Genomic DNA, 26,904 nt, shown 5'->3' on the forward strand with positions numbered 1-26,904 from the left:
ATTCGAGCTCATTGTATTTAGAATTCAACTCCATTCAGATTTCAAATTACTCACTAACGCACGCTGATCAACTGCCAATAAGCGCATTATGATGCCATGTACAGTTTAAGTTATATACCGTAAAGCATTAAAGCCTAATGCAGATGTGTTTTAAAGTCCCCATTCACTCCCATTGCATCTATAACCCAGCCAATAAAATCATGCCAATCAGCATCAATGTGCACAGCAATCACACGCATTTTCTTAAGAAGACGCTCCTCTAGTTTTTACTAACTCTTTATTGAAGTCAGTTTAAATAGGCTTAAAGTTATTTCTTTCTTTAACAAGAGAACTTCGTCAGGTATTTCACCCAGAACAATTATTACAAAACCAACTTCTAAAGTTGAACACGTGTACGCTGGTAAACTTCTTACCCCTCCTCAACACAACCTTAACCAGAGGGGTGTCACAGCATTTTACAATATTTTAGACAAAAACTAAAAACAGTAAGAATGGTACACAATATGAATCAGTACTGTCTGTTGGGTTTGTGAAAACTTGCTAAAACGATCATTGACAGAGGACAGAGGCAGCTTACCAAGACACGTCCGTGGGATATTAGAAAATTTCACACCCATGTGAGTGTTTTGTCAGTGGGGCGTTGCAGCTGTCTGGATTCCCGAGGGGCCCGGGGGTGGAACAATAGTTCCTCAGTCGGGCCTCTTTTCAAGAAAATACTGTAGTTCCTTCTTTCAAAGCATCTACATTGGCATTGTTAGTGAGCCAACTGCAGTTAAGTATCAGTAATGCTCGAGAGTACTACCGCGCTTAGTCATAGGCTGGACGGATAAGTCATGCAGGTGAGAGCGAACCCGGTGCTGCCACCCTTGATCCTGGCACTCATTTCCCAAGAAGGACCCATCTCTGGCTTTTTATGGCCCTTACCTGCAGGGGATTTGCGGAGGGATTAGTGCTACTAAAAGGACGGAAGGATAGAGGCAGGCCTGTGTAAGGGCAGCACAAACCGGCCTCATCGCTCTCTTCTTGTTTATTTCCTCTCCCACATTCTCTTTATCCACATAGACCGCTGCTGGTGTTAAACAGGTAACACTGTAAAAATAAGCTGCCTTCTCCCCCGTTTCAAATTCATCTGTCTGTGATTGGCTGCTCTTTCCACTTGGATTTTCTCCAGTTCATCGACCCGGCTCGGCTGAAGGAAAACAACCCGAGAGCCGTGCTTGCGAGCTCCCGGTGGGCCACATTCCAGCTTTGCTTGTTTTGTTATTCCACCTTTTAACCCTCAGCCTCGAATACCAGGCCCCTGGAAGAGAAAAAGAAAATTAGCTGAAGATTAAAACGAAACCCTTATGACACAGCCACACACTGAAACAGATACAGAGCGTAAGGGCCGCAAACACTTTTAATAGGATTAATAATGTCGATGACCTCCATCAATAGCTCTGTCAGGGTGAAGGCGGTGAGACAAGGGGCACTCACTGCCTCCACCCTGTTTCTGCTCCATGCTGACGGCTTGCAGGCAGCCCAGCTCTAAAGGGTCTGCTTGTGAGAGCTGGTGGCGACAGGCCGGTGGTAACCCTGGGAGCTCTATCCCGTCACGGACAGCCGTACACAATGATCCCCTTCTTGACAGCAGAGTCTGAGGCCCAGTGACTCGCTGCCAGTCCCCCCGCTATCCAAGAGGGGACCCAGCATTGCCAGGGAGAAAACAATGAGGCCTCTATCGAAGAAGCTGATCACTCGGCCATTAACGACGGAGAGGGAGACATTTCTGTGACTGTCTCGCTTTGATAACTATAAAAAAAATCTGTTACAGTGGTGTCACTGCTGTTCAAATGGCAATGCTGGAATGCCTGAATTTATCACAAACTAAACTGAACAAGTGATTCCTTACCTAGTAAGAAAACTAAAATCGAAAGCTCCATGGTGACATATTAGCAGGTTATGAGTAGCTGTTATCTATAACACATGAGCAGGGTCCATTATTATCTGAGCAACACAGTTAGAAGATAATACGAGGTGGGACTGTAATGAGAACAATCAACAGGTGGACTTCATTAAAGACTGCATACTCTGAAAGCCAAATCGTATTTAATCAAATAAAATGGAAGGCCCCCTCCAGACATGTTTTATGACATATACATATTCTTAAAATTACAGCATAGCAAGTGCGCTGGAGGCTTCAAGTTTCCACATCACACATGTGTAAGTTGCATGTTAGACCATGAATGGCTTCCAAAACACATTGCGATGTTGCACCATGATGCTTGTACACACACGTCTTACAGAGAAAGGTTCCCCCTTCAGCAAATGAAAGCCTTCTGGTGTCAAACTCTGCACGCTGAAGTTCAAACCATCCGAGTGAAGTAATAACAAGCAGAACCCATTTTTGCGTGGAGGGGGAAATCAAATCAAACCATGCTGCCTGTCTGTGCCTGCAGTGTCAGATGAATAAAAATGTCTGCTTTCATTCTGCCTCAATCAGAGAAGGGAGGTCAGAGGTCAGGAATCAGCCACAGAGCACGGCAGCAGACCCTGAACCTGAACGATGGTTAATGTTAAACCACCAACTTCCTGTGATGACAAGAGTGTGTGCGCCATTAAGGACGCTCTGTTTAGTTTCACTGTCGAACACTCTGCTGATTTCAACTCTCATACAGTCTTGAATTAAATCTCACCGTACCTTAATCGATTCCAAATGGCGCATCCTCATGTTGCTTTGTCCATGCTGTTTTTCTCATACCCCAGCTGCCTCATGACTTCGCTGCAGTAAGCCTCCACCTGATGTATCTGCTCGACATTGAGTCGCTCCCTCCACGCGTATATAGCCTCTTTTGCATCTCTAGATGAGATCAGGAACGGCTTATCCGATGAATACCCCTGACCGTGCGTCATGTTCAGCGCAAACCTCTCCAGGGCGGGGAAGGTGGAGAGGTTGGCGAAGCGGTAGAGCCTCTGGAGCTCCTCCATGGGGTTCAGGACCAGGTCCTCGTAGCGGGTGCGGACGTAGTTCCTCCTCACCCAGGGAGGCGCGTTCATCACCAGCATCATGTCACTGAGCCAGTTGTCACAGATGAGCTCCATGGCGCTGGAGACATAACTCTCAGCCCGGTTCACCCTGTTGCTCGGCACCAGCAGCCGCTTGTACTTGTCGGTCTGCTTCTTACTCCTCAGCACCTGGATGCTCTCCTTCACCAGGGCCTGTTTGGACTTCAAGCGGGAGTTGTGCACGGCCCTCGGGTCTCTGAAGAGCTGAATGATCTGGAGGTTTATCGCCGGGTCTTTCATCAAAGGAACCAGCGTGCTCAGGTCCAAAACACGGACTCCTTTGATCACCATCACCGGGTACTTTTTACACTCCCTCTCCAGCTCCCTGATGTCCCGCTTTTGGCACTTCGCGCACTGGTCCTCTTTCACCAGCCCGATTTCGTGCCGCTTGTGCGCATCACACAGCGGCTCCGAGCAAATCACCTTGTTCATTTTCCAGCCGAATATGAACGAAGTGGTGATGTTTTGCGAGCCGGCGTAAAGTTTGAGGACGGAGAAGTCACAGCGGTACAGGGCGTTCATCATGTCCCGCACTGCGCCCTGGAGGCTGCCCGCATCCCCCGGGTACAGAGCCTGCCATATGTGCCACATTGGCTCGTACAGGTAAAAAACATCGGGGTGCTGGTTGAACAACTCCCCCAAAAACGAGGAGCCAGTCCTCCAGGTGGCATGCAAGTAGATGTGTATCCGAGACTGGCTCCGGTTGACGGCGTGCTCCGTCGCGTCGCTGCCGTTAAGTTTGTAACCGTTAACGTTGTCCCACAGCAGCGCCACTGTGTTCTCCAAATCTGGGCATCTAGGTTGTTGCTGCGGCGGTCCATGTCTCGCGTGTTGAACGGATTTATCCCGGTAATCTAACACATACGGGATTAGCAGAAGTAAACCTGAATATGCCAGGATCAAAATCAAGTATTTCTTATGTAGCCTCCTTTTCATTTCCTTTCGCCGGGAGGGGGTGGCTAGTTCTCTGACGGAGGTCGGCACACAGCGCTGTGTGAGCACCGTTGTCTCTACAGTAAAGTTATGTAGCTATGTGCGCGAGGAAGGAGCGTGTGTGTTTGGGGGGTGTTGGCGTATTAACCACGCCCCAATAAAGACAAAACACCAGATTATTTCTCCTTCCTGTTGACACATACGCAGTCGGTCGGTGAAATAATTCTCATACCGTTACAAATTGTGTCGTTTCTGCTTATTTCTTTGAGAAACAGACATACAAATACGAAGGATGCCCAGCTAACCTAGCTAGTAGGAGAGCGGGTCTGATTGCAGCCGCGGCGGGGCGTTCCTGTCGCGCATGACGGGAACGCCCACGTAGATCATTGGTTTACGTCGATCGGGAACGCCCAGTGTGTGCTCAAGTCTTTCCTGGTAAGTAGCAGTGAGCCTCGCCCAACTGTTAACGTTTTGAACGGTAGAAATACAGGCTTGGTGTTTCAAAATCACAGTACAAGCGGTTTCTAACTCATACAGAAATTCAACATGAAGTGAAGGGCGAAACATTTGTGCAACATAGCTAAGCCCTTATTGTTGTCTAGCTAATATTAGCCACGATGCTATCGCTAGCATCACCGCTAACGCTAACTTTAGCCAAGTTGACTGACAAAAGAACCACTAGTTAACCAATCAGTGGCTAGCTTTAATCTTTATACTGGATAGGCTGGAACTGACAGTCTGGCTCGTTTGAATGTGCATGTAGGCTACCTGTAAGTTATAAACCACAGGTTACACACACTAAACAAACTTTATCTTTATTAATGAGTAAGCTTGAATTAAACTTTTACACATTACCTTTGATCATACGTTGCTGCTAATATTTAACAGTAGTGAGTCACTTGTGTAATGCAGGCACTACAGGATCGATGCTTTATCTTAGGTATTCATATATTATATCTGTTAAAGCAGAATTTTGCCATCTACTGTATTTTTTTTTGTTTTGTTTGTAGGTCTGCTAGTTTGAACCCACTGTCAGTTTGTACAGTGGCACAGAAGACCCTAACATATTGGTTCCTCTCTTAGACAAAGAGAACATCAATCCAGCCCTGCGCTTTGGTTGGTAAGTAGAAATATTGGAACTGAAATGGACAACAGACCACGTAACTTGACTGTGGATAACTGTCTAGCAGACTTTTCATTTTGTTTAGAAAAATGCCATTCACACATGATTGACACCAGCCGATGCTTTATTTTATGTATTGTGCTGTAAAGACTATTGCATGTTCTCAAGTCCTAAGAGGCAATAAGATATTGAAGGGACACAATTTTGCCTTGTTGACACCAAAGTCAGTACTGTCACACAACTAAGTTTCTTAAGCAACTTAAATTCATTTATTTAAGACACTTTAACTTCTGGAAAATTCAGAATCTTCAATGAGACTTTGATAATAAATAAGGAAATAAATTGTCCACCCTGAAAAGGACTTGGGATTTTAATGAGCTGTGAGGTTGGTTTTCTGACGTGAACTGAAAATCTCATTATTTCTCTCTCCTTCACCGTCCTTCCACTCCTCCCGACCTCCTCTTTCCTCCTTCCCTAACCGCAAACCATCACTGTTGGTGAGTCTGTGGCGACTCTGCAGTAAGTTCACACACATGAATGAAATGTTACCACAGTGTAAATCCAGCAACAACTGGAAATGCAGTATTAATAGGTGATTATGAATTTACACTCTGTTCATGTGAAGACATTAAAAGCAGACACCTTTAACGCCATTTTATCTTCGGGGTAGAAGTTGCTTAATTGGATTTCTTATATTGAAACAACTTTGTTTCCATTTTGTCTTACAGTTGTCCTGCTGTCCATCTCCTCTCCTCTATCAAAGTGGCTCTCTGTCTTTGGAAGTTTGAAAACTTTGCTGACTGTGAACAAGTGTAAAAGTAATACCACTGCACATGTTGTATTAATTCTCCCTGATTCACAGATAATTGTACATATACATATATATAATATTCATCATCTCTGGTGTACCAAAAACTTCTGTTTTGCCTTAGACATATATAATATCCTCACAGGCTTGACAAAAATAAATGGAATAGTTTTGAAACATAAACGTGATCTCTTCCCTGTGTTATTTTACCATTCCTAAGTGCTTTTGATTACTAAAAGCATTCATCTTCTGATCCTGCTACGTTAACAGTAATCTTTTATCATTAATATTGTTTAATATATAATAATAATAAAACTTTATTTATAGAGCAAAACAAAGTGCTTCACAAAGAGAGAAATAAAATACCACTGAGAATGATAAAATATAAAATACATAAAAACAATAAAATAATCAGACAGCTCCAGTAAGATCGGGATATGCTTTCCGATAAAAATGCGTTTTGAGAAGAGACTTAAAAGAAGACACTGACTCAGACAACCTAATTTCTTCGGGCTAGTTGTTCCAGAGCCTCAGGGCCCTGGTGTACAATAAAACATTACATTTATGGTTTTGGACACAGCAACAATGCCGAGGTCAACATGATGCATCATGTGTACCACAGGGATCATATGCTGACATTGTAAAGAGAGGACTTCACATTGATGATCTTCAAGATTACAATAATTGTCAAGTTTTGAAAATGAAAAAATATTATTTATATAATTTATTTATCTTTTGCGCAGAAATACATCTGCAGTAAAGTTGTTTCAGTGGAAAATGGCCACTAGATGGCCAAAAAATGGCCATTTTTGCCCAAAAAGCATGCAAAGTAGAGAAGAAGAAAAAGTGGGCGTTCTTGTACCACACGAGCCAAAGCAGCGGCTGCAAACAGACTCTATTTGGCGGTATGCATCTAGTTGTTTGCCAACCGCCATAAAACACCAGAAGAAGAAGGAGAAGACCTTACTGGTTACATTTGAAATCTCAAAGAGCCTTGAAGGGAAGGGATTCCAACTGTTACTACCTACCGTAACCTTACTGGAGTGCAATGAATTATGGGAGATTAGTGAGAAATTAGTGCTCCCTTTGAATAAGTGTATTTAGTCGGTGTGTATAATAATCACTAGACGTTGAATGTTTTCGCTGCTGAAGTTGGAAGTTTTAAACATGGACCTTTACATGAAAATTAAAACATATCAATGTTTTACTTTTTAATTTTGATGTCGCGCATGCGTACTTGCCATCGTTTGTTGTTGGGAGGCAAACGCTACGCGGTACTGAAGGAATCAATGGAGAAATAGCTAAAGCCGTCGTTCTTTTGCAATAAATGCAATAAATGCATTATCTAGCTAACATTTTCTCGTCCGTGCTAGCACTTTAGCTTGCAGAATCACCAGGCCAGCAGCAAGCATGACAGATGGCTAGCTTGTAACGTCAAGCTAACTGCAGCACCACTATCAACATCAACATGGCACACTGGACCACCTTCGAAAAGGAGACAGAGAAAGAAACGAAGAATTTGATAAGATGTATCAGCGGGGTCGAGGATGAGGAAGACCCGAATTTTCAGCTGGCATTAAAATTTGCCTGGTCGAATTTCAGGTGACTTAGCCATTGGCAGGATGGGAGCTAGCTTGTCAGCTGCTAGCAAGTAACCAACGTTAGCCACACACGGTGATGCTAGTAATAGTCTCGTTTCTTGACAGGTTTCATCGTTTCTTGGACGTGGACAGCCATAAAGTCCAACGCAGTATAAGTGGGTGAGTGAGTCTGCGGTGCCAGTTGCTCTTGCACTGTCTTGACATCACATAACAGTTATTCCATGCTTTACCACAGTTACCATATTGACGTGTGATTGAAGGGTAATCACGTGACGAAAACGTAGCGAGCTACCTGGGTTATGTTGTGTTGCTCCAAACAGGTCTTACCGTTGTATTAAATGAGTAATCTGCATCACTACTGTCAACGTCTTGCATATCAAAGTCCTCTATTTAACACCTGCAGTACTTCATTCACCAAGAGCGTGACATAGTGGTTGTTTTCAATAGTACTCATTATCGTTTTAACTCATTATGTTAAGCTACAGGTGTTTTGCATGACATTATGACATATATGTATAATCTGCTGTGTTTTCCAGAATCTATGAAAAGCTCATGGTCCACTCAGACTTAAGTAAAGCAGAAAGCTGGATGAGGCTGAATGAAGAGTTCCTGAACTCACCTTTACCTAATACAGATGGAACAAAGGTATGGCACAGACATGGGCTGACAGAAAATGTACTCATTAGTGGAGTGAGGGTCTACGACCTAACACTGCCCTCAAGATAAATCCCCAATAGAAACCTTTCCCCCTGGCCCATGTTTCCTCAGGCCAAAAGCCACATGATCCTGACAATAGACGTTTTCGATGTTTTTTTTATTTTGCAGACTGATGTACACTACAGCGTTCTGTCGCTGCTGCTCTCCTTATCGGGGTCCCCCTCAAACACAGACTTTACTGAGAGACCCAGGGTAAAGGAGGCCGGTGAGTTGATGATCCACAGATAATTAGCTACACTTCACTGAAATAGTTTTAAAACGCTTACATGTCCACATTAATCATTATCGCTTCATCTTGTGTGTGCAGAAGAAGAGGACAACTTTGACTGGGCTAAATATCTGAAGGAGGGTGAGGACATAGACATTGGACCATACCCAGATACCCCTGTGAGTAAATCATAACCAAACCCACCCTTTTATAGACATGAATGACCATAATACCCGCAGCTGGATATGGCCAGTGGCCCTGCACACTGTCACAGATGTCTTCATTGATTTTGGCTGATTCAACTTCTTCTCGTGTTGAAGTTGAATAGAGCTGTACTGAGGTCACAAAACTTCATGTACCAATAAGAATCATAAAGCTGTAACAAAATGAACTGCAGAGTGAGGGAGATGTCGATCAAGCTATACGTGGCCACCCAGTCCTGAGAGGAGGTTAGTCAGTATACCTGACATACCTGTATGGGAGTGTAAAGTAAGCAGCAGAAATAAAGCAGTCCCCCATCTAGTTTAGATGGATTTCTATCAAAATCAGTCTTGTCTGGTTTTTAGGAGTGGTCTGAGGAGGAGAGCGAGGACGATGACAGCCAGCAGCCAATCAGCAGGGAAGACTCTGGGATCCAGTTGGACAGAACGCCCCTGGACGACCAGGACAACACCAACAAGACAGTTCCAGTTACATGGACAGGTGCGAACAGATCACGCAGCAAGATAATATAATAATGGAAAATAGATCATGCAAGCCTTCACGATTATGGAATAATGTGCAACTGAGACAGGGCCAACGGAAGTATCTGTGTGTCTATGTTGAAGCTCTTTTTTTTGTATCTGAAAAATAATTCTTTCCAGTGGGTGAGCCTGACGCCCGGGCCTGGCTTGAACAGCACGTAGTGACGCCGTACTGGGTGGCTCATGCTCCGCGTTTTCCTCACAGCTTGCACTTACACTCCAACTTGCTCAATGTGTGGTAAGACTCCAAACTGTTGTACCTGTACTGTAGGACTGTAACTGTCACACTGAGCTTAAGTATTAATTTCATTTCGAGTCCTAAAACCTGTGATAATTTTGTGTTTATTGATAAAACCTTTAGATCCTCTACAGGAAAGCGGACAGTCTGCTCCTGTCTATTACTGGAGTATTTGGTTATTCTCATAATAAAAATAACTAATTGATAACTTCTGAATGACTTCAGTCTCATAATATTATGACTTTTGTCATATAAAATCACGAGTAAATAATTTGATATGTTTTGTATTTCAAAATTATGACTTAATTGGCATAATTTGTTTCCCAAACATTCCGTTTTTATTGTGGAAATCTCATCATAATTAATTTGGCTTAAACACTAGGCGTAGTTTTTCAAAGCTGGTACTGATATCCAATATCAGCCATAGAAAATATGCAAACACAAAAAAAGGTCACAAAAATGCCATAATCTACGAAATAAATCAGTAGAAATACCAGTCAAGACTAATAGTGTGCCTGTATATCAGTGGATCATTTTAAAATAGACTGGTTGGCAATCACAGAAGTTAACTTTTGGGTAGTTGTGAGTTGAAATGATGTTTAACCTCTGCGTCTCTCTTCTCAGGGATCAGCACTTGTATAACACTGATCCACTGTATCTGCCGGAAGAAAAGGCCTTTGTCACAGAGACCCAAGTAATACGGGAGACATTGTGGTAAGATGTAATGATGCTACGGTGCGTGACTGTGCTCATTGCACAAACTCACAAAGAAATTGATCTCCTGCTTCTGCTCACAAGTTCTTTTCATTTACAGGCTCATATTAACACCTTGAATTTTGTGTTATCATAAAGTTGAGCTGTATGACTGTTATGTTGCAGGCTTTTCTCTGGGGTTAAGAAACACTTCATATTCCAACACCATGATGGAAAAGTGTCAGTAAGGAACAACGTGGTGGTAACTCATCTGACCAGTGTAAGTTGAAAATTGCTTGTATTATATCTTAATAAATGTGTCTTCTGTCTGCTGCAGGAAATACAGTCTTTTCTCTTTCTGTGCTGCAGAACTGTCTGCGCTCTGTACTGGAGCATATTGCTGTGTACGGGCAGGCAGTGTTCAGGCTGCAGAGGTTCATAGACGAGGTGACGGGATACAGCTCGGAGCCTTGCCCACCAGGCTCCAGTTCCTCCCACAGCTCCAAGAAGGGCTCCGAGCCTCCCTTCAGGACCTACCAGGCCTTTGTGTGGGCACTCAACAAGTACTTTACCAGCTTCAAAGAGGAGCTTACCACAATTGAGAGAGAGCTCATATGCAATGGCAAGTGCAAGTTTAGGGGGTCGGAATCGTTGGGTAACTCTTGATACGATACTATAGGTCTACATTACTCTGTAATACTAGCATAGGATAACGCTGGTATCACAATACATGTGATCTTAGATGAAACAATTTGTGGCATGGTGCGTAGAATCTTAGCCTTGTGAATACACACATGTATGTGCCATTATGTAAATGGAGCAGCCATAAACTGACAAATGACACTGTTACTGTTTGTTTATGGCTCTTTAATGAATAATACAGAATTAGAGAATTGGGGGGGGAAACTTTACTTTTTACTGCAATGCTAACGTTGCTTGCTCGAGGTGGCTTCTGTCCTACTAACCCATGCTGTCTGTTGATGGATTGAGACCCACTTACAGCTCATTTCTCACTAAACAGAGCATCTCTTTTAGCATTATCACTAGCTGCCATTTTCTGGAATTCCATGTGTCATGTTAGCTAACTGCAGCTGACACATGTCTGACCACGTGGGGTGTGCGGTATAAGAAGTTTTGGAAACGTGTCGACGAGCATACAAATTCACCTCTAAAAAGCAATTTTTTGGTTTCCAGCAAGTTGCTTCACCTCTACATACTAACACTGTTCACATACAGGTTATCATGACATTGTATGGAACATTTATCTCCACCCCTAGTTATGAGTATTTGATTCATGATGGTTTTATTTCTTATGTCAGCAGGTGTTTGATGTGTTGTCGTCTTTTGCAGATGAGACGGTGACCCTGTCTGCAGTTCTGGAGCGACTCAACCCTCACTTGGCACAGATCAAAGTGCTGCACAAAGTCTTCTGTACCGGGGTCGCCGAAGTCCCCCCCGAGACCCCGAATGTTGTGCGGGCCTCTCACTTGCTTAACACCCTGTACAAAGCCATCATTGAGTACGACAGTGTCGGGGAAGCATCAGAGCAAGCGGTGAGTTTGTCCTGAGTATCAAGCTCAGTGAATTTAACGCACAAAGCCGAATTCATGGATCTTAGCAAGGAAACAATCTGTATGTATGATCATTCCTGTGTGTCATCTTCCCATGCTAGGTGGCCTTGTTATTTTCTCTATGGACAGAGACAGTCAGACCATATCTGGAGATTGTGGATGAATGGATTGTTCACGGCCACCTGTTTGACCCTGCCAAAGAGTTCATCATCCAGAGGTATGTAGCAGAGATTGTTTAACAAGAATCTTAAAACGACTATTCCAACATGACATTTTGGTGGCTACACTACAGTAACTGACAGAGGCATTTGATTGGCTACTTTTATTTTTATTTATTTTTTGCTAAGGAACAAGGATGTCCCAGTGAACCACAGGGACTTCTGGTACGCCACCTACACGCTGTACAGCGTGTCTGAGACGGTGGAGAATGAGGAGAAGCTGAACGACGCAGCCAGCGGGAGCTCCGGAGGGGATCAGGGCTCCAGCAACAGGCAGCTCACCATGGTGTCCTTCCTCAAACCCGTGCTCAAGCAGATCATCATGGCTGGGAAGTCCATGCAGCTGCTCAGAAATTTGGACTGCAAGGAGGCTGAACAGTCTGAGAGATCCTCCAGAGGTCGGTGTTTGCTCTTCTGTACTTGTGCACCTTAACTAGTTTAGGTTTAACCAGATCAGTGTTGCTACTGATCTGTGTTGCATTTTTTGTTTTTTAGAAAACTGTCAAAATTTTGCATTGCAGATGCAGAGAGGAAGAGTTTATACACACGGTTTCTGGAGTCAGTTCAGTCACGCCTTTGCAGCCAAGAGGGGTCGCCCACAGACACAGTATCTGAACAACAGGCCACTAAGAGGAGCCTTATAAAGATGCAGTCCATCATTGCACAGCACCTGGAGATCGAAGACGTCCATGATCCGTTGTTGGCCATCAACTTTGCCAGGTAAGCAGTAAGCACTACACTGAAATTCCAAGTAACTCTTCAGACTACTAGACTGACTTTTGTTTTGCTGAGAAATAAACAGTGAAGCAAATTAAAATGCTAGAATGTGAAAACTAAAAAGACTTTTGTAATCCACAACTGCAAGAATAAAGCTTTATTCTCTCTCTCATTCATAGTATATATATATATAATAGAAGGACCTTAGTAACTTACACCTTTTAATTGGATAGAGCACTCCCATTTACATTGTAAGAGGCTACCTTAATCAATTTTTTTGTTTTGCCATTTTTCCATACCCTCTATCTTGTATCTTTCTCCTACCCTTCTTTCCATAGAAAGCATGCTACAGAAACAGTAATAAACAGTTAACAAAGTATAACAAAAGTTTGTTGCTGGTTTTATAATCTCTCAAATGGTAATGTCCAAAGATAATTCCATTTTAAAGCGATTTATATTTTTTTTGTCCCAGACTTGTGTTGGTTAGTAGTAGTAGTTTTAAAATCTAAAGTACCTCTGGTCTGTGTTCCCCCTCAGGCTGTACTTGGAGCAGAGTGACTTCCACGAGCGTTTCTCCGGAGGTGATTTCATCGTGGACCGCTCATCTCAGTCTGTCACCTGCCAAACATTTGAGCTCACCCTGCGTTCTTGCCTCTACCCCCACATCGAGAGGAGGTACATCGAGTGCTGCGGGAACCTTATGAAGACTCTGAAAAAAGACTACAAGTAAGCATCACTCTTGGGGTTACATTAGTGAAGATTTTTTTTGTTTTTTGTTTTTTTTACATATAGAGCATTTGAGTTCCTTGATGTCTCCACAGGCTGCTGGAATACCTCCAAGCTATGAGGAACTACTTCCTGCTGGAAGCTGGAGACACCATGTATGACTTTTACACAGCCATCTTTGACAAGGTGCAGGAGAAGGAGAGCTGGCAGCAGCTGTCTTTTCTCAACGTTCAGCTGCAGGAGGCAGTTGGACAGCGCTACCCTGAGGACAGCAGCAGGTGCTACATGTACTACATGTGTTTATTGGTGAAGAATCAGATTGAAGATGGGTTCTGATAATTAGAAGGATAATTTCTTTTTATATTATTAAAAAGTCAACATTTCATATTTTATAGGTTGTCGATCTTCTTGGAGACCATCGACCCTGCCAGGAAAAAACATCCTGTAAATAATTTAGAAGTGCTTACCCTGAGTTACAAGGTAAGCAGTGTGAATGTATTTGCTTAACTTTTTGTTGATGCTTTTTGAAACTGCCATGTTGACATTTACTTATTTTACCCTCCACAGGTTCCCTGGCCTGTTGACATTGTGATCAGCTCCGAGTGTCAGAAGATCTACAATCAAGTGTTTCTCCTCCTGCTGCAGATCAAATGGGCCAAATACAGTTTGGACACACTTCGATTCAGTGGTATGAGTTAGGGTGGCACTTCAGCGTAATATACTCCATTCTCCAAAACAAAGTTAATTGATATGTATGAAAACAACTTGATCATACGTGAATATCCTCAGGATATGGAGAATCTCCCCAGTAAATGTTCTTAGTGTTATTTCTAATATGTGAAATGTTTGTTTATAGATTTCACAGATGTCACTAAGAAACTGGAGGGAGCTCTGGCTGAGGAAGTAAAGGTCAAAGAGCCTATAAATCAGCAGATCCACCGAATGTGTCTGCTGCGGGTCAAACTGATGCACTTTGTCAACAGCCTTCACAACTACATCACGACCAGGGTGAGACGACTCATGGAACAGCAGACATTTAAACTCGTCACAATAGGAACAGCACAGGTGTCACTAATAACGTTAATGACGCACAATACCAGAACCCTGCCACCAAAGCAGCTAAATGGAATCTGGCCATCATTAATTTTATTATTTATTATTTTTTATTACTTTTCCTACTGTGACATGTCAAAATGTTTTATGTGGAAAATGTCAGATTTTTTTTCATATCAAAAGAATAAGTTTTTGTACTACCAGTATAGCACTGTTGTTATAGGACCATAAATGTTTTCAAATATTTACAAATAATGTGTATGTAACATTACTACCAGTTTTCAAAGCATATAATTCTGCAAGTACGGTATGCTGCAGGTAAAATAAGAGACTGTTTTGAAAAGTCACTTTGGTGGTGCATTCAAAGACAGTCCAATGTCCCAAGATTGAGCTGCCACTTGCAACCTTGTTAAAGCAAAATTCTTATTGTGCTATTCAAAAGCAAGTTTCTGTAAATTGATTTTCCTATTACACTTGAAGTGTACGAAAACCTGTTTGTGTCTGGAAGGTAGAAAATTACTTATATAATAGTATGGTCCTTTAAATTGAAATTGAATCATTTGCATACAATGTTAAATCTGTCTACATTGTCTGTTGGCAGATTCTGCACAGCACAGGACTGGAATTTCAGCACCAAGTACAGGAAGCAAAGGACCTGGACCAGCTGATCAAGATCCATTACAGATATCTGGCAACCATTCACGATCGTTGCCTACTGAGGGAGAAGGTAAACAGCACTCATAGGGTACAGGTTTAACTGAAGATCTGGTTGAGGGCAGGCATTGTTGACTATAAACAATATATTAATGGTATTTGCCCTCCTGGAGCAAAACAGTGAATGTCTTCCAGCTCCAGCAGTGCTTTTCCTTAACTGAAGCTGCACTCATATCTCACTGCAGAGGCAGGGGCCAAAGAAAGGAGTTTTTCCCTTAGAGCTCAATAAATGAATACACATCACTCCCCTGTGTAATCTTTTTTTATCAAGTCATCTTGTTATGTTATTGTATTCCCTGATCAGATTGAGGCAGCTGGGCAGGGCGAGCTCCCTACATGCATTTATGACACTTCATGTATCCGCTGTTGTCCAATGCCGTTGTGTTTTTTCAGGTCAGTTTTGTGAAGGAGGCAATAATGAAAGTTCTCAATCTAGTCCTCATCTTCTCTGACCGATGGCAAGCTGGATTTGGAGCCTGGAAGTAAGAGCTTTTATATAAACGGGAGGGAAATAAAAAATCTAAGCTGTAACTGACAGTGTATTTTGTGTCTATAAAGTAACAATAGCAGTACACACATCACATTTAATGTCATTATATTTGTGGTGAAAGTGTTTAAAGATTACAAGGCGTTCACACGCTAATGTATTTTTTGTCTTAGAAGTACTGACCACCAAACCCAAAACCTGATCTGCCGGAGCTTTCTTGACAAGCCTGCTTGTGTCTAAATATTGTTTATCTTTCACTTTCAGGATCGAGTCCATTGATAAAATGGAATCGGATTTCAAAAACTGTCACATGTTCCTTGTGACAATACTCAATAAAGCTGTATGTCGTGGCTCCTTCCCTCATTGTAAGTAAAACACTGATCCTTTTGTTGAATTGATACAGGCCTCTGATTTCCAATAAACTACATGTTATATTGATGCTCTGCTTGTACATTATTTACTTTATTCCTTATGCACAGATGGGAGAATGAATTCATTAATTAACTAGAAGTAATGACATTTTCTTTGCTTTTCCTCCTTGAACAGTGGAGTCTCTGGCCCTCTCTCTGATGGCAGGGTTTGAGCAGTGCTGAGGAACCATGCGTGTGTTAATGTGATGGACTGAACTCCATTGTTTGGTTCTCCGTCCGATTACTGTCTGTTCTCTGACTGCTGTCGTTGTTCATGACGATGCACAACATATGATGTCACTATCTGCTCTGACTGTTGGAGACGGACTTGGACTACGTGATGTTGGAGGATTTTCTGTGTCTTTTTAGGGCCACTGTCAAACAAGCTACTTGTGAACATACATTAGCTTCTATATTTAAAAAAATAAAATAAATTTGTAAAGGTGTTTTTAATGAGCTGTTATGCTGATTTGTTAATAAATGTATATATGAATCTCAATAAATCTTGCACAATGATGTAGGTATATGCCATGTTGTTATTCAACATAATGTAACATTGCTTTATAATAAAAGTGTATTAATATTAGTATTGACAATGTAATCAACTAATTCATAGTTGACACAGTAAAGCAAATTAACACAATAATGTGGGTTTGGGTTTTGACTTTTAGGTTTAGAGTATATGAATGTATATTGTATAGTTTAAGATGTTTTTAGCAGAATGAAATTTCACCTGATTTGCATTATCTGGGTAAAACGTTTAAGTGCACTGCCTATCTATGGTAATGTCAGAGTATTGCTTAGTGAGGTACCATAAGTAGTTTAACCTAAATTACAACAGTATTAACCACAGTTACTTCCAGCCAATGAGTAAATAGGATAGCATAGTAAACAACGAACAGGGCCCTCTGTTTATGTTGTACCACGTATGACTGTAGCAGCCACCACTGCTAGATAGCTCAGAAGGAGCCTGTCGAAGTTGCTGGCCATTAGAAGTGTGGTCAGTGTTTGGTCTTTTTCTTGCAGTAACCTACTATAAGCTATAATTTAAAAGTGATCTGTCTATGCATTGTTCCAACTGGGCCTTGTTAGGTAAAAGTGTACCTACTGAATTTTCATAGTGACAAATTGCTATGCCTCATTCCACAAGCTGCATTCCTGTATGGCTTACATTTACCTAAGGTTGTCAATTTTACTACACAACCTAGAATGTACTCCTTCCAGACTGTTGCCTTTCTTTTTTTCATTCACTATGTATGGTATAAGAGGAAGATTAGACTTATCCTATTAGCGTCATTGAGGTTCAATAAGGGCGGCAAAGTGGCTCAGTGGTTAGCACTCTTGTCTTGCAGGCACCAAGAAGGTCCTGGGTAATCAGCTGCATGGCGTTTGAAGTTAGCATGTTTTACTTGTTTTTACTTGTGTGGGTTTCCTGAGGTTTCCCCTCAAAGACTGGGTGTAAATGTCTCTGTCTGGGTGGATTAGCCAGTGTGTACCCTACCTTTTGCCCATTGTGTCCTGGGATGTGCTCTAGCTCTCCATGACCCTGAACAGAATAAGTGATTTGGAACATAAATGGATGGATTTATAATTTTAAGAAAGGGAAGAGCTGTTCTTTATTATGTACGAGTAGTTACTTTATTTTTACTAGACTAAAGAAATTGTGTAAGGGCCACTTTATTTTTTATGTACCAGTATTTACTTTCATGTGCCCATGTTTTTATGTTTTCTACTTTATTTTCTTGTTTTAGTTTTTTTATTATGATTTCCCGTCTACACTTATATGTTGTTCTTTAAACTAGTTTGCCTTTTATCCCCTTCGAAAACAAAATAATTACTAGGTTATTGAAAGGGCCTTTTCTTCCCCTAATTAGTTACTAATATCTAGTTTTGGCAGTGGTTGTTACTCACTATTAGTATCTAGAAAGTTATAAATACCTATACCTAACAGTGGACTTTATTAGGTGAATGTGTGCTTGACAATTGCTATTACAATAAATAATACAAATTAAGAACTTGGTAAGCCCTATTTTGGCATTGCAGTCTAGTACTAGGCTACAGTATCTACCTACTACTAATGAAGATATACATAAATGGTGAAGACCTAATAGGTAGGTAGACCTAGTAGTAGATAAATTAGTTAAAATATATATAATATTACATCTCATATTATCACCTAGTAAAATGACATTAACAGCAATACCTTGTAGTGTGGACAAAAAATAACTGCTATTTTAGAAGTTTTATTTATTGTTTTATTATTCATTTTAATATCACACTATTTCAAAATACAAACTTGTATTATATTTTGGAACTAATTCAACATTTGTGTACAGGAAGTCACACTCAGGCCCCATGCTGTGTGTAGCGAGGGGGGAGGGTGTGTTTGGCACCAATCACCCCCCATACCCTCCGGCAGGGTCTTACTGTACATTCCTTTGATTTTACCTTGTATTCTCCGCGTCGCTGCCCTAGTGGAGGAGGCTGGCACCGCAGCTCTGAGCGGAGTTTCCTGTTGAGTTTCAGTGTTTGAGGCACAGGAACTCCCTGCTCGGCTTCTCTTCCCCCGCCCATGATAATAACACCGACCGAGGAAAGATTCCTCAGTCCGACGAGCGAAAAAAATCTTGGGTTGAAGACTTAAAACCTGGACTTCCAAGTCGCCAGAGGGATCAACATTCCGGTTAAATGGCGCTGTAGTCGGGTTTCTAAACGCACAAGTTTTCCTCGCTAACCAACAACTGCGGGTGAGTGGGAATGATTGGTCACGAAGTTGGTTTCAGAGAGTGTGTGTATTTCCAGCTAAATTAACTAACCCACGGTGGAAGAAAATGTTGAGCGGCATTGCGTTGGGTGTAGCCTTCCTAACGCCGCTTTGTTAAAGTTGTCCGTCAAAAAACACACTTATTTCAAATGGACTTCAGAGTTATTTGCTTGAGGAGGTTAACAGCTTGTTGCAATGCAAAGCCATTTTCCTGGCTCACAGGCCGGAGCTGTGACTAATCTCAGGCCACGGCACGGAGCGGGGACACGGCCATTACCACAGTTACATGTTGAAGGCAGGACTTCCAGGACGTTTTTTTTCTTTTACATCAAAAGCTCACTATTATCAAAGGTTTCCTCGCTCTGAACTTTATTTTAGGAGACGTTCTCACTAATTCTAATTTGGAGTAGAGAGTTATGGCCGCAGTAGGATAGTTACTATTAAAAAAAGTCAAAAGTTAAACACTTAATTTGGCTAACTCACTGTCAGCGAGTGTACAATGTGAAACTGAATGGCTCCTTACTATATATATATATATATATATATATATATATATATATATTCCTTACTGAAGTAGGACAGATGTGTTCAGGAACCAGACTGTATTCCCCACCCTCCTGATGTTGCATTCACTGCCCAGCCTTTCACTCCAAATACCAGTCCAGTCAGCCTCATATACATATATTATCTTGTTAGTAATGACCTGTCTCATATTTTTGTAAAAGATTATAGTGTCACTTTAGAGGAGAATTATGGCAGCTGCTGTGTTGAGTGTCTATCAAACCTGGAAACGTGTGGTTCAGTAAGGAGATTGCTTTATTCATTGCTGCACTGCTTTTTTAATCAGTGTTAGCTAGGAGGACCGAAGGAAGGAAGGGTGATGAGGCATGAAGACACTGTAGGTGAAACCACATTGGGTGTTATTATGGTGAGAGTGGTGTTGTTTTTTTTTCTACTTGTGGTTGAATTTCTTCTTCAGTGATGCTGTATAGGCAGTTGAGGATAGCACATGATCATTATGCTGTATATAGTACAACAGTGAAGCCACTGAAACTGAATAGTGGGTTTACATTCCCACTGTTGGGCTGTATTGATCACTTTTGAGAGAATGTAGATTTGTTAAAGCTCTTAAGAAGGCTAAAATACCCTATACTGATTATTCCAACTAACTGCATGTTTGGAAATCTTTGAAAGGTCTTCTGTATTTTACTGAATAGGCTTGAATGTCAAGAAATTTCTTTTGTTGGACCACATCTTTAAGCTTTTGTTTGCCATATTGAGCAGTGCTTTATACTTAAATGGAGTCCAAAGAAAAGAAGTTGGCATTATTGGCATAGAACTCAATGGAGAAAATGGCCAGACAATGGACAGATTGGGTTCACACCTCAATCTAGATAAACATCTACAACGTCCTTCAGAGTGGCACTGTTTGATGCAACTACCCGATGAAGTCACATGGTGTCGCTTTCATTACGACTATTTTGCGTTTTCTGTTTGCTATCCTGTTCTGCAGGGCATAGATTGTTGCTGTTGCATCTGTTTCTCACTTTAGCATAATATTGTGGCTTCCTTTCCATCTTCAGATGTGAACAGATCTCTGAAAGTGTGATCTGCTGGTATTTGTTTTTAGCAAAGCTTGCTAAAGTGTCAAATGTTTATCTGCTCTCTCAGGCATGAGACTTACATTTGAACATTGAAGACCATACTGTACCACAGATGAATGTTTCTGCTGCTGTTTGCATACAGTAACTATAGTAACTAGGTCAGTTTACACAAATGGCAAAAAAAAACCCCACATATGTTCACTTACTGGTAGGGGTATCCAGCCATGCATGTAGTTTCAGTTTTATCTGCAGAGGTTTTGAGATGTCTGTCTTTAACATTTCTGCTGCCGCTCCACTACAGTGGAGGTGAATGGAATTTCACTTGAGGTGCTCACAGCATAGAAAAATGACACTCAGCAGCAACATGTCTTAAGGAACAATGTCCTGATCAGTCTAGATCAGTGGTTTCCAACCTTTTTTGTCTGGTGCACCCCTACAGCCCTGTCAGATGAACTCAAGTATGTGTTCATTTGAATTGATTTTGAAATGGTTGTTCTTTAACACTATTGAAAGTGGATATTGTTACAATCATTTGTTTATACAATTTAACTGTCAGAGTTAAGGGCAGTAGACCGCTGGATGTTTCAAGCATTTATCCATTACTTTAAGCTAACTGTTTCAACTGTTTATCCATTACTTTTAGCTAACCGTTTCAGCCTCTCTGCTCGCTTGCTAACTAGTTTTCACGCACTCTCAGTTGCAACGTGTTGAATATGAATATGTGGATATATTTTTTAAAATTAAATGATACTTGATTATTATTTTTTTTTTTCAAATTAGTCAAGCTACAGTCTTTCCGTGTACCTCTTGGCAAATGCAGAAGTACCCCTAGGTTGGGAATTAATGCTCTAGATAACCCACCAGCCTCACTACAAACTGTTTCATAGTGACTATTTCTTTGGCAGAAAGTAGTCTTTCTTTTTGTTTATTTCTTGACACTCTCTGTCTCTTGGTCGATGTTATTTTATCTTGTCCCATGAAGTCCTTTGTGTGATCTCAAAAGGAGCTAAGTAGCTTAAGTGAACTCTTTTTGGCATTATCATCACTGTTGCGTGGTAGTGCCTTGTGTTTGCCCTCTGCTTGGCACACCTAGGTTACCTACTTGAGGCTGGTTTTAAGCTCCTTACTGTGTAATTACAGAGGGAGCCCTACAAACACATGGTGTGCAACTTCAGCAGTTGGCGTAATGGCCAACAACTTGGCAGGCTAAATTAACACTTTAAGAGGCGTGGTTTTTTTCTAATGTGTCCCTTGTCTGTCTCTTACAAGAGGAGACAGTTCTAGATGATGCAGTTTTAACAGGAACTGTGCACTAAAGCAAAAGCCACCAAGGTTCCTTTTTTTTTTTTTTTTTTTTTTTTTTAAAATAAATATGGACATTGTTTCTCCCCAAAGTTAAAGTTGACCAATAGGCTCAACGCTAATTGTTATTGCTGTAGTTAGAACCTTTGTCAAAGCTCTATATTTCCATTTCTAAGTTCAAAAATGTGCTGTTGTTGAACTGTTGTGTGTATCATTTTTATTGGTCACTTTCAGTTTCTTGGACATCAGCTTAAATGTTCAGTGTCAGTCCTTCCCTGTCTTGAAGCGGACCGTGCATCACATGCTCTCATTGTGTGGGATTCATACTTCCCTGTTTTGTCACTAAGATAACTGATCTAGTCTGATGTAGTTATGCTGCTTACTTGGCTGTTTGCAGTTCAGCTTGGCAAACTAAAAAAAGATGTTGGGCTGAATCATTAATGAGACAAGTTCTGAAAACTGCTTTACATAGATAGCACTCAGATCCCATCTGACTTCCTCCTCTCTTTCAAAAACTATTTCGTAACTAACCACAACTATTTTTACTCCTTATACAGTAACTTTTGTTATTGTGTTGTATACTTTGGCATTGTAACTCTTATTCCATAAGCAATATAAAAATGGTCACTTACTGATTAGGCAACTTGTTACATTACTTACAGTGTAGTCTGTAAAATAAATGAAATTAAACAATAACTGAGGTTGAAGTGCTTTGATTTGAGAGTGTTAACATCTATATTGGGTGAACAGTGTATGAACTGTACTATATATCAAAAGGGCTACAATTCCTGTACTTTTCACCCAATACAGACATGAACATCCTGAAATGCTCTTAAACCTGAAAGTCAGCACTTGACAGCTCAGTCATTGTGCCATTTCAACTTCATTGTACTGTACTGAGCCTAAACAATAGAAAATGTGTCACAGTCCAAACTTAGGAACTGACTTGCATTGATTATACATTTATACATTAGTGTGTGAATTGAAGGGAACTCAAACTACTACTTTAGTCTAAGTACTAATCAATGCCATCTAAAGATACTCAGTAGATCCCCAATAGACCTTAAAGTGCTTTTCATTAGTTGTACTTTACAAAAATGTGTTTTCAGAATTATAAATATGTAGTAATGAAGCCTAATTTACCAAGAAGTGTTCTTCAGATATCTCAAAAAGTAAGTAATTGGAACAAACAATATTTAAAAGTATTTTTGAAGTCTTAAAGCTGCCATAACAACCTACCAACCAACATTTTTGTCTATGCCTCATATCTGTAATCAAAACAGCAGCTGCCTTTTGTAATCTGATGCCGTTGACGGTGGTCACTGCACATGCTTTGTAGAAATCTTTATGGAGCGCATGTCTGGGCTTGCATTAGCCACCCAGGTCCTCTGTATGCTTTGCATAATGCCTGCATAATGAGTAATAATAGTATTTTGAAGAAAGAAATTAACTCATAGTAGTAAGTGAAGTCACAGGTCCTCTTCTAGCTTGCCTCTGGTCCAATAGCACCTCTTAAGTCAATTTGTTTGTTTTATCAGCCTTCCTGAACAGCTGAAACATGATACTTCTACTTAAAATAAATGGGTATCCCCTACCCTAGCAATATTTTAACATCTTTATTTTAACCAAGATGAAATGGTGATTATTTTGTTAGCATTTAACAGCCACGTATGCCATGAGTCAGAGGGGTGGGACTTTGGCTCTGTATTTGCCATAACATTTTCCAAACTGACATTTTTTTCTAGGCTGACATCCCAAACAAGTAATCTTGCCAAGGCGATTTCATGAGAAGTTGTTCAAACCAAGCAGACAGTGAGCATTACTATCAGCCATCCAGTTGCTGAACATCTTTATAAGGGCTGACAAAGATATAAAAGTGACTGAGTCAATGTGTGTAATATGAGCCCTTAAAATTTCAGTATCCTGCAGCAGTCTTTTAATTATATGGACCCTCTCCTCTCTGTGCTCCGTGCTGTACTTCCATCTGCAGAGCAGGAGGTCGGTGACCTCCTCTGACCCAGGGCCTGTGCACGCAGCCACTGCCAGGCTTTTGTGTTGGCGGTTAGTCGCTGTGGATTGTTTGACTCACTGTCAATTCTGATTGCAATAGGTTTTTTGATTGTTCGGTGTCAGTGATGTCCGAAAGTCAGCAGTCAGCAGCAGCGTGAGAATGCAAACCGAAGCATACCACACCACTTACCACTCACTAATACAGTACTAATCTATTTGCATTTGATTTAATTTTGTTGACTGCATGCATTATGTTCTTGGTAGGTGTTGAGGAATGGGAGAATGTTACAGAAAGTGAAATTACACATTTTTTTTGGCAGTAATGCTCTGTTAACAGGGATTTCCTTAAACAAAACAGTGACTGCACCATCACACTCTGAAGTTCTAAATTCTATAGTATACAAATCGAACACACTTAGCCAGGACATCTGGGGAAACCCCTGTCTAATTCACATAATTAACTACATGGAGTTGTTTCATTGCACATGCCTGTACATGTGTGAAGTGCAAAAAAAGGTGGCAAGATATACAGATAAATGATAAGCAAATGCCAAATAGATGAGGTCAGTTTGTTTTTAGCAGTGCAGAGGCCATGATTCAGCGCTGACCTTGTTGGTTGATACTGAGGCTGTTTGGGGGAGGAAGCTGTTTGCACAAAGGGGAACTCCTTTTGAAGGGAGTGTTCAGAGGCAAACGTGAACTGTCTGTAGCTGCATCAGCTTACTTGTTAGTTGGGGATTGTGGGGTTTTTAGGATGAAGTTCAGTTTAGTTTTCCTAGCAAGGCCTCCGCTATGCTGCTGCTTCCATGCTGTCCAGCAACTGCAGCATCCCCCTCCAAAAAAAAAAGTTCTCTCTTACCCCTTCTACTGTGACTTGTGTTGTCAAACCAAATGTATAACTAAAAAAAAAAGCATACACCAATAATGAAGCCACAGTGCAGGAAGTCTGGTCTGTCTGCAAGGCTGCATTGTGTTTGATAAGGTCCTGCTTTTCTGGGAAAAAGTTGTAAACATGATTCTTTTTGTCCTTTTCAGTAACATGGCGTCCACAGTGACTTTAGAGGATGCCCTCTCCAATGTGGACCTGCTGGAGGAGCTGCCGCTGCCGGACCAGCAGCCATGCATCGAGCCCCTCCCCTCATCAGTCATGTTTCAGGTCAGTGCTGACAGCTGCGTTTTGCCGCTGTCCAAACCACTAAACTTCTATGCAGTCTGATAGGGCACACTTCCTCTGCGGCATACCATTATTTTATGATGCTTTGTCCAGTCAGAGACATGCCAATAGTTCTTCAAGTAGCTATTTGCAGCCAATAGCACATATATAAAGTTTGTTCCTTCTCTAAATAAATTCGGCACCATGACAACAGGTTATATTAAAGTTAAATTTCCTTTGTATTTTTTCCCTCCATCCAAACACCCATAACTCTAACCTCCTCCCTCACCTTATGCTCATCAACCTTAACTACCACCACCCGCCTCCCTAATAATAAAATAATACATAACAAATAATAATACGTATACATATATAAAACACAAAAAAAACTAAAAGACACAGTTTATAGTCCTTAAATAAAGTACATCAACAGAAATAAACAGTTGATTTAGAACCGCTATGAGAACCAACACATAAAGCCATAAACAAAAACATAAGTAGCAACAGTAAGTTGCAATATCTACAGTAGTATTTCCCAATGGGTTTAATTCATCAAAATAGCCCTATTTGCAAACATGATTGCGATATAATCCAGTTTTCTGTGTGACAAAAGATGAAAAATGAATGAAAATGTATTGGTGGGAGGCTGCAAAACAGCATTACATGCACAAGCTCTCTAATGATAGCACATGAATGCACCATTCCGGCCAACTGTTTAATTAGTAAACACTTTCAACTAGGGCTGTACCGAATAGCTCGAAGCTTCATTCGTAACTTTGACATTCGAATTCTAAATCAACATTCGAAGGCTGTGCACCTTTTTTTTTTTTTAACGTCTATTCATTCTGCTTAAACCCGGTATTTCTGCGCAGCTGCAGATAAAGATTAGGCTACACTAATATTATTAGTATTATACTGTTTAAGTATAAGAATTAAGTACTGAATTAGATTACATAGTTTTTATCTAATGAAATATTCTGCTTCAATCCATATTTGTTGGCATTTAGCCTTTCAAAAACAACATTTTCACTGCGGTCAAAAACTGTTTGGTCTCCTGCTTGCCGCACACAAAGGGAGGCACGCACCTGTATTAACAGGGCGGTCTAGCAGCAATCTAACAGCACCATACATTTCATTTATATACCCACAACAACTAAAAATCAATTGCCATTTCTGTCGTAGCATAATGTTGCTATAAGCCTAAAGGCGCGATTATTATTTCATCAGTATTTTTTGCCCTTATTGGATTAGCCTGCATGTATTTATGTTGACGAAACTGACGAGCTATATTCATTAAAGAAAGTTGATTTAATAAAAAAAAAAAGACTTCTCATTTAATCCGATGAATAACTTTATTCAAACTGAGGATTTTGTTTTTGTTTATTTATTTTTTAAGGGTGATGATGTCATAAAATCTGATGACAGATATTCAAAGCTTCATTCGAAAACCTCAATAGAAGCTTTGAATGTAAAAAAAAAAAAAAGAAATTCGGTACAGCCCTACTTTCAACTACATTTTCGTGCAAAATTTAGAAATGATAACTGCAGAAATGTAAAATGATTTGGGTCAAACAAATCTATTGGGGTAGGCCGCTGATGTAAATTCAACTCACTGAAAATCTAAACTGTGAAAAAGAGAAATCAAATTGCTCTGCAGTGGTTACTTGTAGCATACATTCTAGCATTTATGAATATTATGTTTTTGCCCGGTGAATGCCTGACATCTGTACTAGTGTCATTTTTTGTAAGCATAATTTCCCATCTTCCCACAGCCCAACTTCAACACCAACTTTGAGGACCGCAATGCATTCGTCACCGGCATCGCCAGATACATCGAGCAGGCCACCGTCCACTCCAGCATGGTACAGTAGGAGAGTCACATCTCTGGGACATCACTTATCAGCGCTTCATTTTCAGTGTCAGTCCTCTCTCACCTCAGTAATGACTTGGTGGGAAAAATAAATTCACCAGAATGGGGTCAAAGGCTCTGGATCTGGATCTAGTAAGGGACTTGCCTGTCCCACCAGAGCATTTGGTATTGTCTAGCAGGCAGCTCTTAGGATCCA

General features: G+C 40.9%; 3 protein-coding genes and 1 long non-coding RNA gene across 6 annotated transcripts in view; 3 read left to right on the top strand and 1 right to left on the bottom strand.

The window, feature by feature from the left end:
• Positions 1–260: 260 nt before the first annotated feature.
• On the bottom strand, positions 261–3,994 carry chst7 (carbohydrate (N-acetylglucosamine 6-O) sulfotransferase 7). The gene is made up of 2 exons (XM_044198628.1): positions 2,681–3,994; positions 261–1,300 (listed from the first exon to the last, which is right to left on the bottom strand). Exon 1 carries the CDS (start codon positions 3,979–3,981, stop codon positions 2,707–2,709), a length of 1,275 nt encoding a protein of 424 aa, XP_044054563.1. The 5' UTR covers positions 3,982–3,994; the 3' UTR covers positions 261–1,300; positions 2,681–2,706.
• Positions 3,995–4,279: 285 nt separating this feature from the next.
• On the top strand, positions 4,280–6,092 carry LOC122877285. 3 transcript variants are annotated; one of them, XR_006378222.1, is made up of 3 exons: positions 4,280–4,413; positions 4,989–5,693; positions 5,830–6,092. It is a non-coding gene; the product is annotated as an uncharacterized LOC122877285 (long non-coding RNA). The 3 variants fall into 3 exon arrangements; XR_006378223.1 differs by lacking the exon at positions 4,280–4,413 and adding an exon at positions 4,420–4,748; XR_006378221.1 differs by lacking the exon at positions 4,280–4,413 and having other exon boundaries at positions 4,420–5,693.
• Positions 6,093–6,795: 703 nt separating this feature from the next.
• On the top strand, positions 6,796–16,529 carry tubgcp5 (tubulin, gamma complex associated protein 5). Its single transcript, XM_044200174.1, has 23 exons — positions 6,796–7,511; positions 7,616–7,669; positions 8,047–8,155; positions 8,336–8,432; positions 8,535–8,614; positions 9,002–9,137; positions 9,299–9,416; positions 10,041–10,130; positions 10,296–10,389; positions 10,479–10,731; positions 11,460–11,662; positions 11,782–11,897; positions 12,028–12,296; positions 12,420–12,618; positions 13,153–13,341; positions 13,437–13,619; positions 13,737–13,821; positions 13,909–14,029; positions 14,198–14,349; positions 14,996–15,121; positions 15,502–15,590; positions 15,860–15,960; positions 16,142–16,529. Exons 1-23 carry the CDS (start codon positions 7,378–7,380, stop codon positions 16,186–16,188), a joined length of 3,045 nt encoding a protein of 1,014 aa, XP_044056109.1. The 5' UTR covers positions 6,796–7,377; the 3' UTR covers positions 16,189–16,529.
• Positions 16,530–18,478: 1,949 nt separating this feature from the next.
• cyfip1 (cytoplasmic FMR1 interacting protein 1) overlaps positions 18,479–26,904 on the top strand; it is a 32,258-nt gene continuing 23,832 nt past the window's right edge. The window contains exons 1-3 of the mRNA XM_044198917.1: positions 18,479–18,752; positions 24,721–24,841; positions 26,611–26,700. Coding sequence (XP_044054852.1) covers positions 24,725–24,841; positions 26,611–26,700 — 207 coding nt within the window. The 5' untranslated portion in view covers positions 18,479–18,752; positions 24,721–24,724. The remainder of the gene's footprint in view (positions 18,753–24,720; positions 24,842–26,610; positions 26,701–26,904) is intronic.

This window comes from Siniperca chuatsi, linkage group LG6 (genome assembly GCF_020085105.1).
Source record: "Siniperca chuatsi isolate FFG_IHB_CAS linkage group LG6, ASM2008510v1, whole genome shotgun sequence".
Lineage (NCBI taxonomy): Eukaryota > Metazoa > Chordata > Actinopteri > Centrarchiformes > Sinipercidae > Siniperca > Siniperca chuatsi.

What these genes read in the sequence shown, in the direction of transcription:
- tubgcp5 (XM_044200174.1), top strand. Translation starts at nt 7,378, where the DNA reads ATGGCACACTGGACCACCTTCGAAAAGGAGACAGAGAAAGAAACGAAG. An exon ending in GACCATACCCAGATACCCCT is followed by an intron (nt 8,615 to 9,001) that starts GTGAGTAAATCA and finishes TCTGGTTTTTAG; the next exon opens with GAGTGGTCTGAGGAGGAGAG. An exon ending in GAGAGAGCTCATATGCAATG is followed by an intron (nt 10,732 to 11,459) that starts GCAAGTGCAAGT and finishes CGTCTTTTGCAG; the next exon opens with ATGAGACGGTGACCCTGTCT.
- chst7 (XM_044198628.1), bottom strand. Translation starts at nt 3,981, where the DNA reads ATGAAAAGGAGGCTACATAAGAAATACTTGATTTTGATCCTGGCATAT.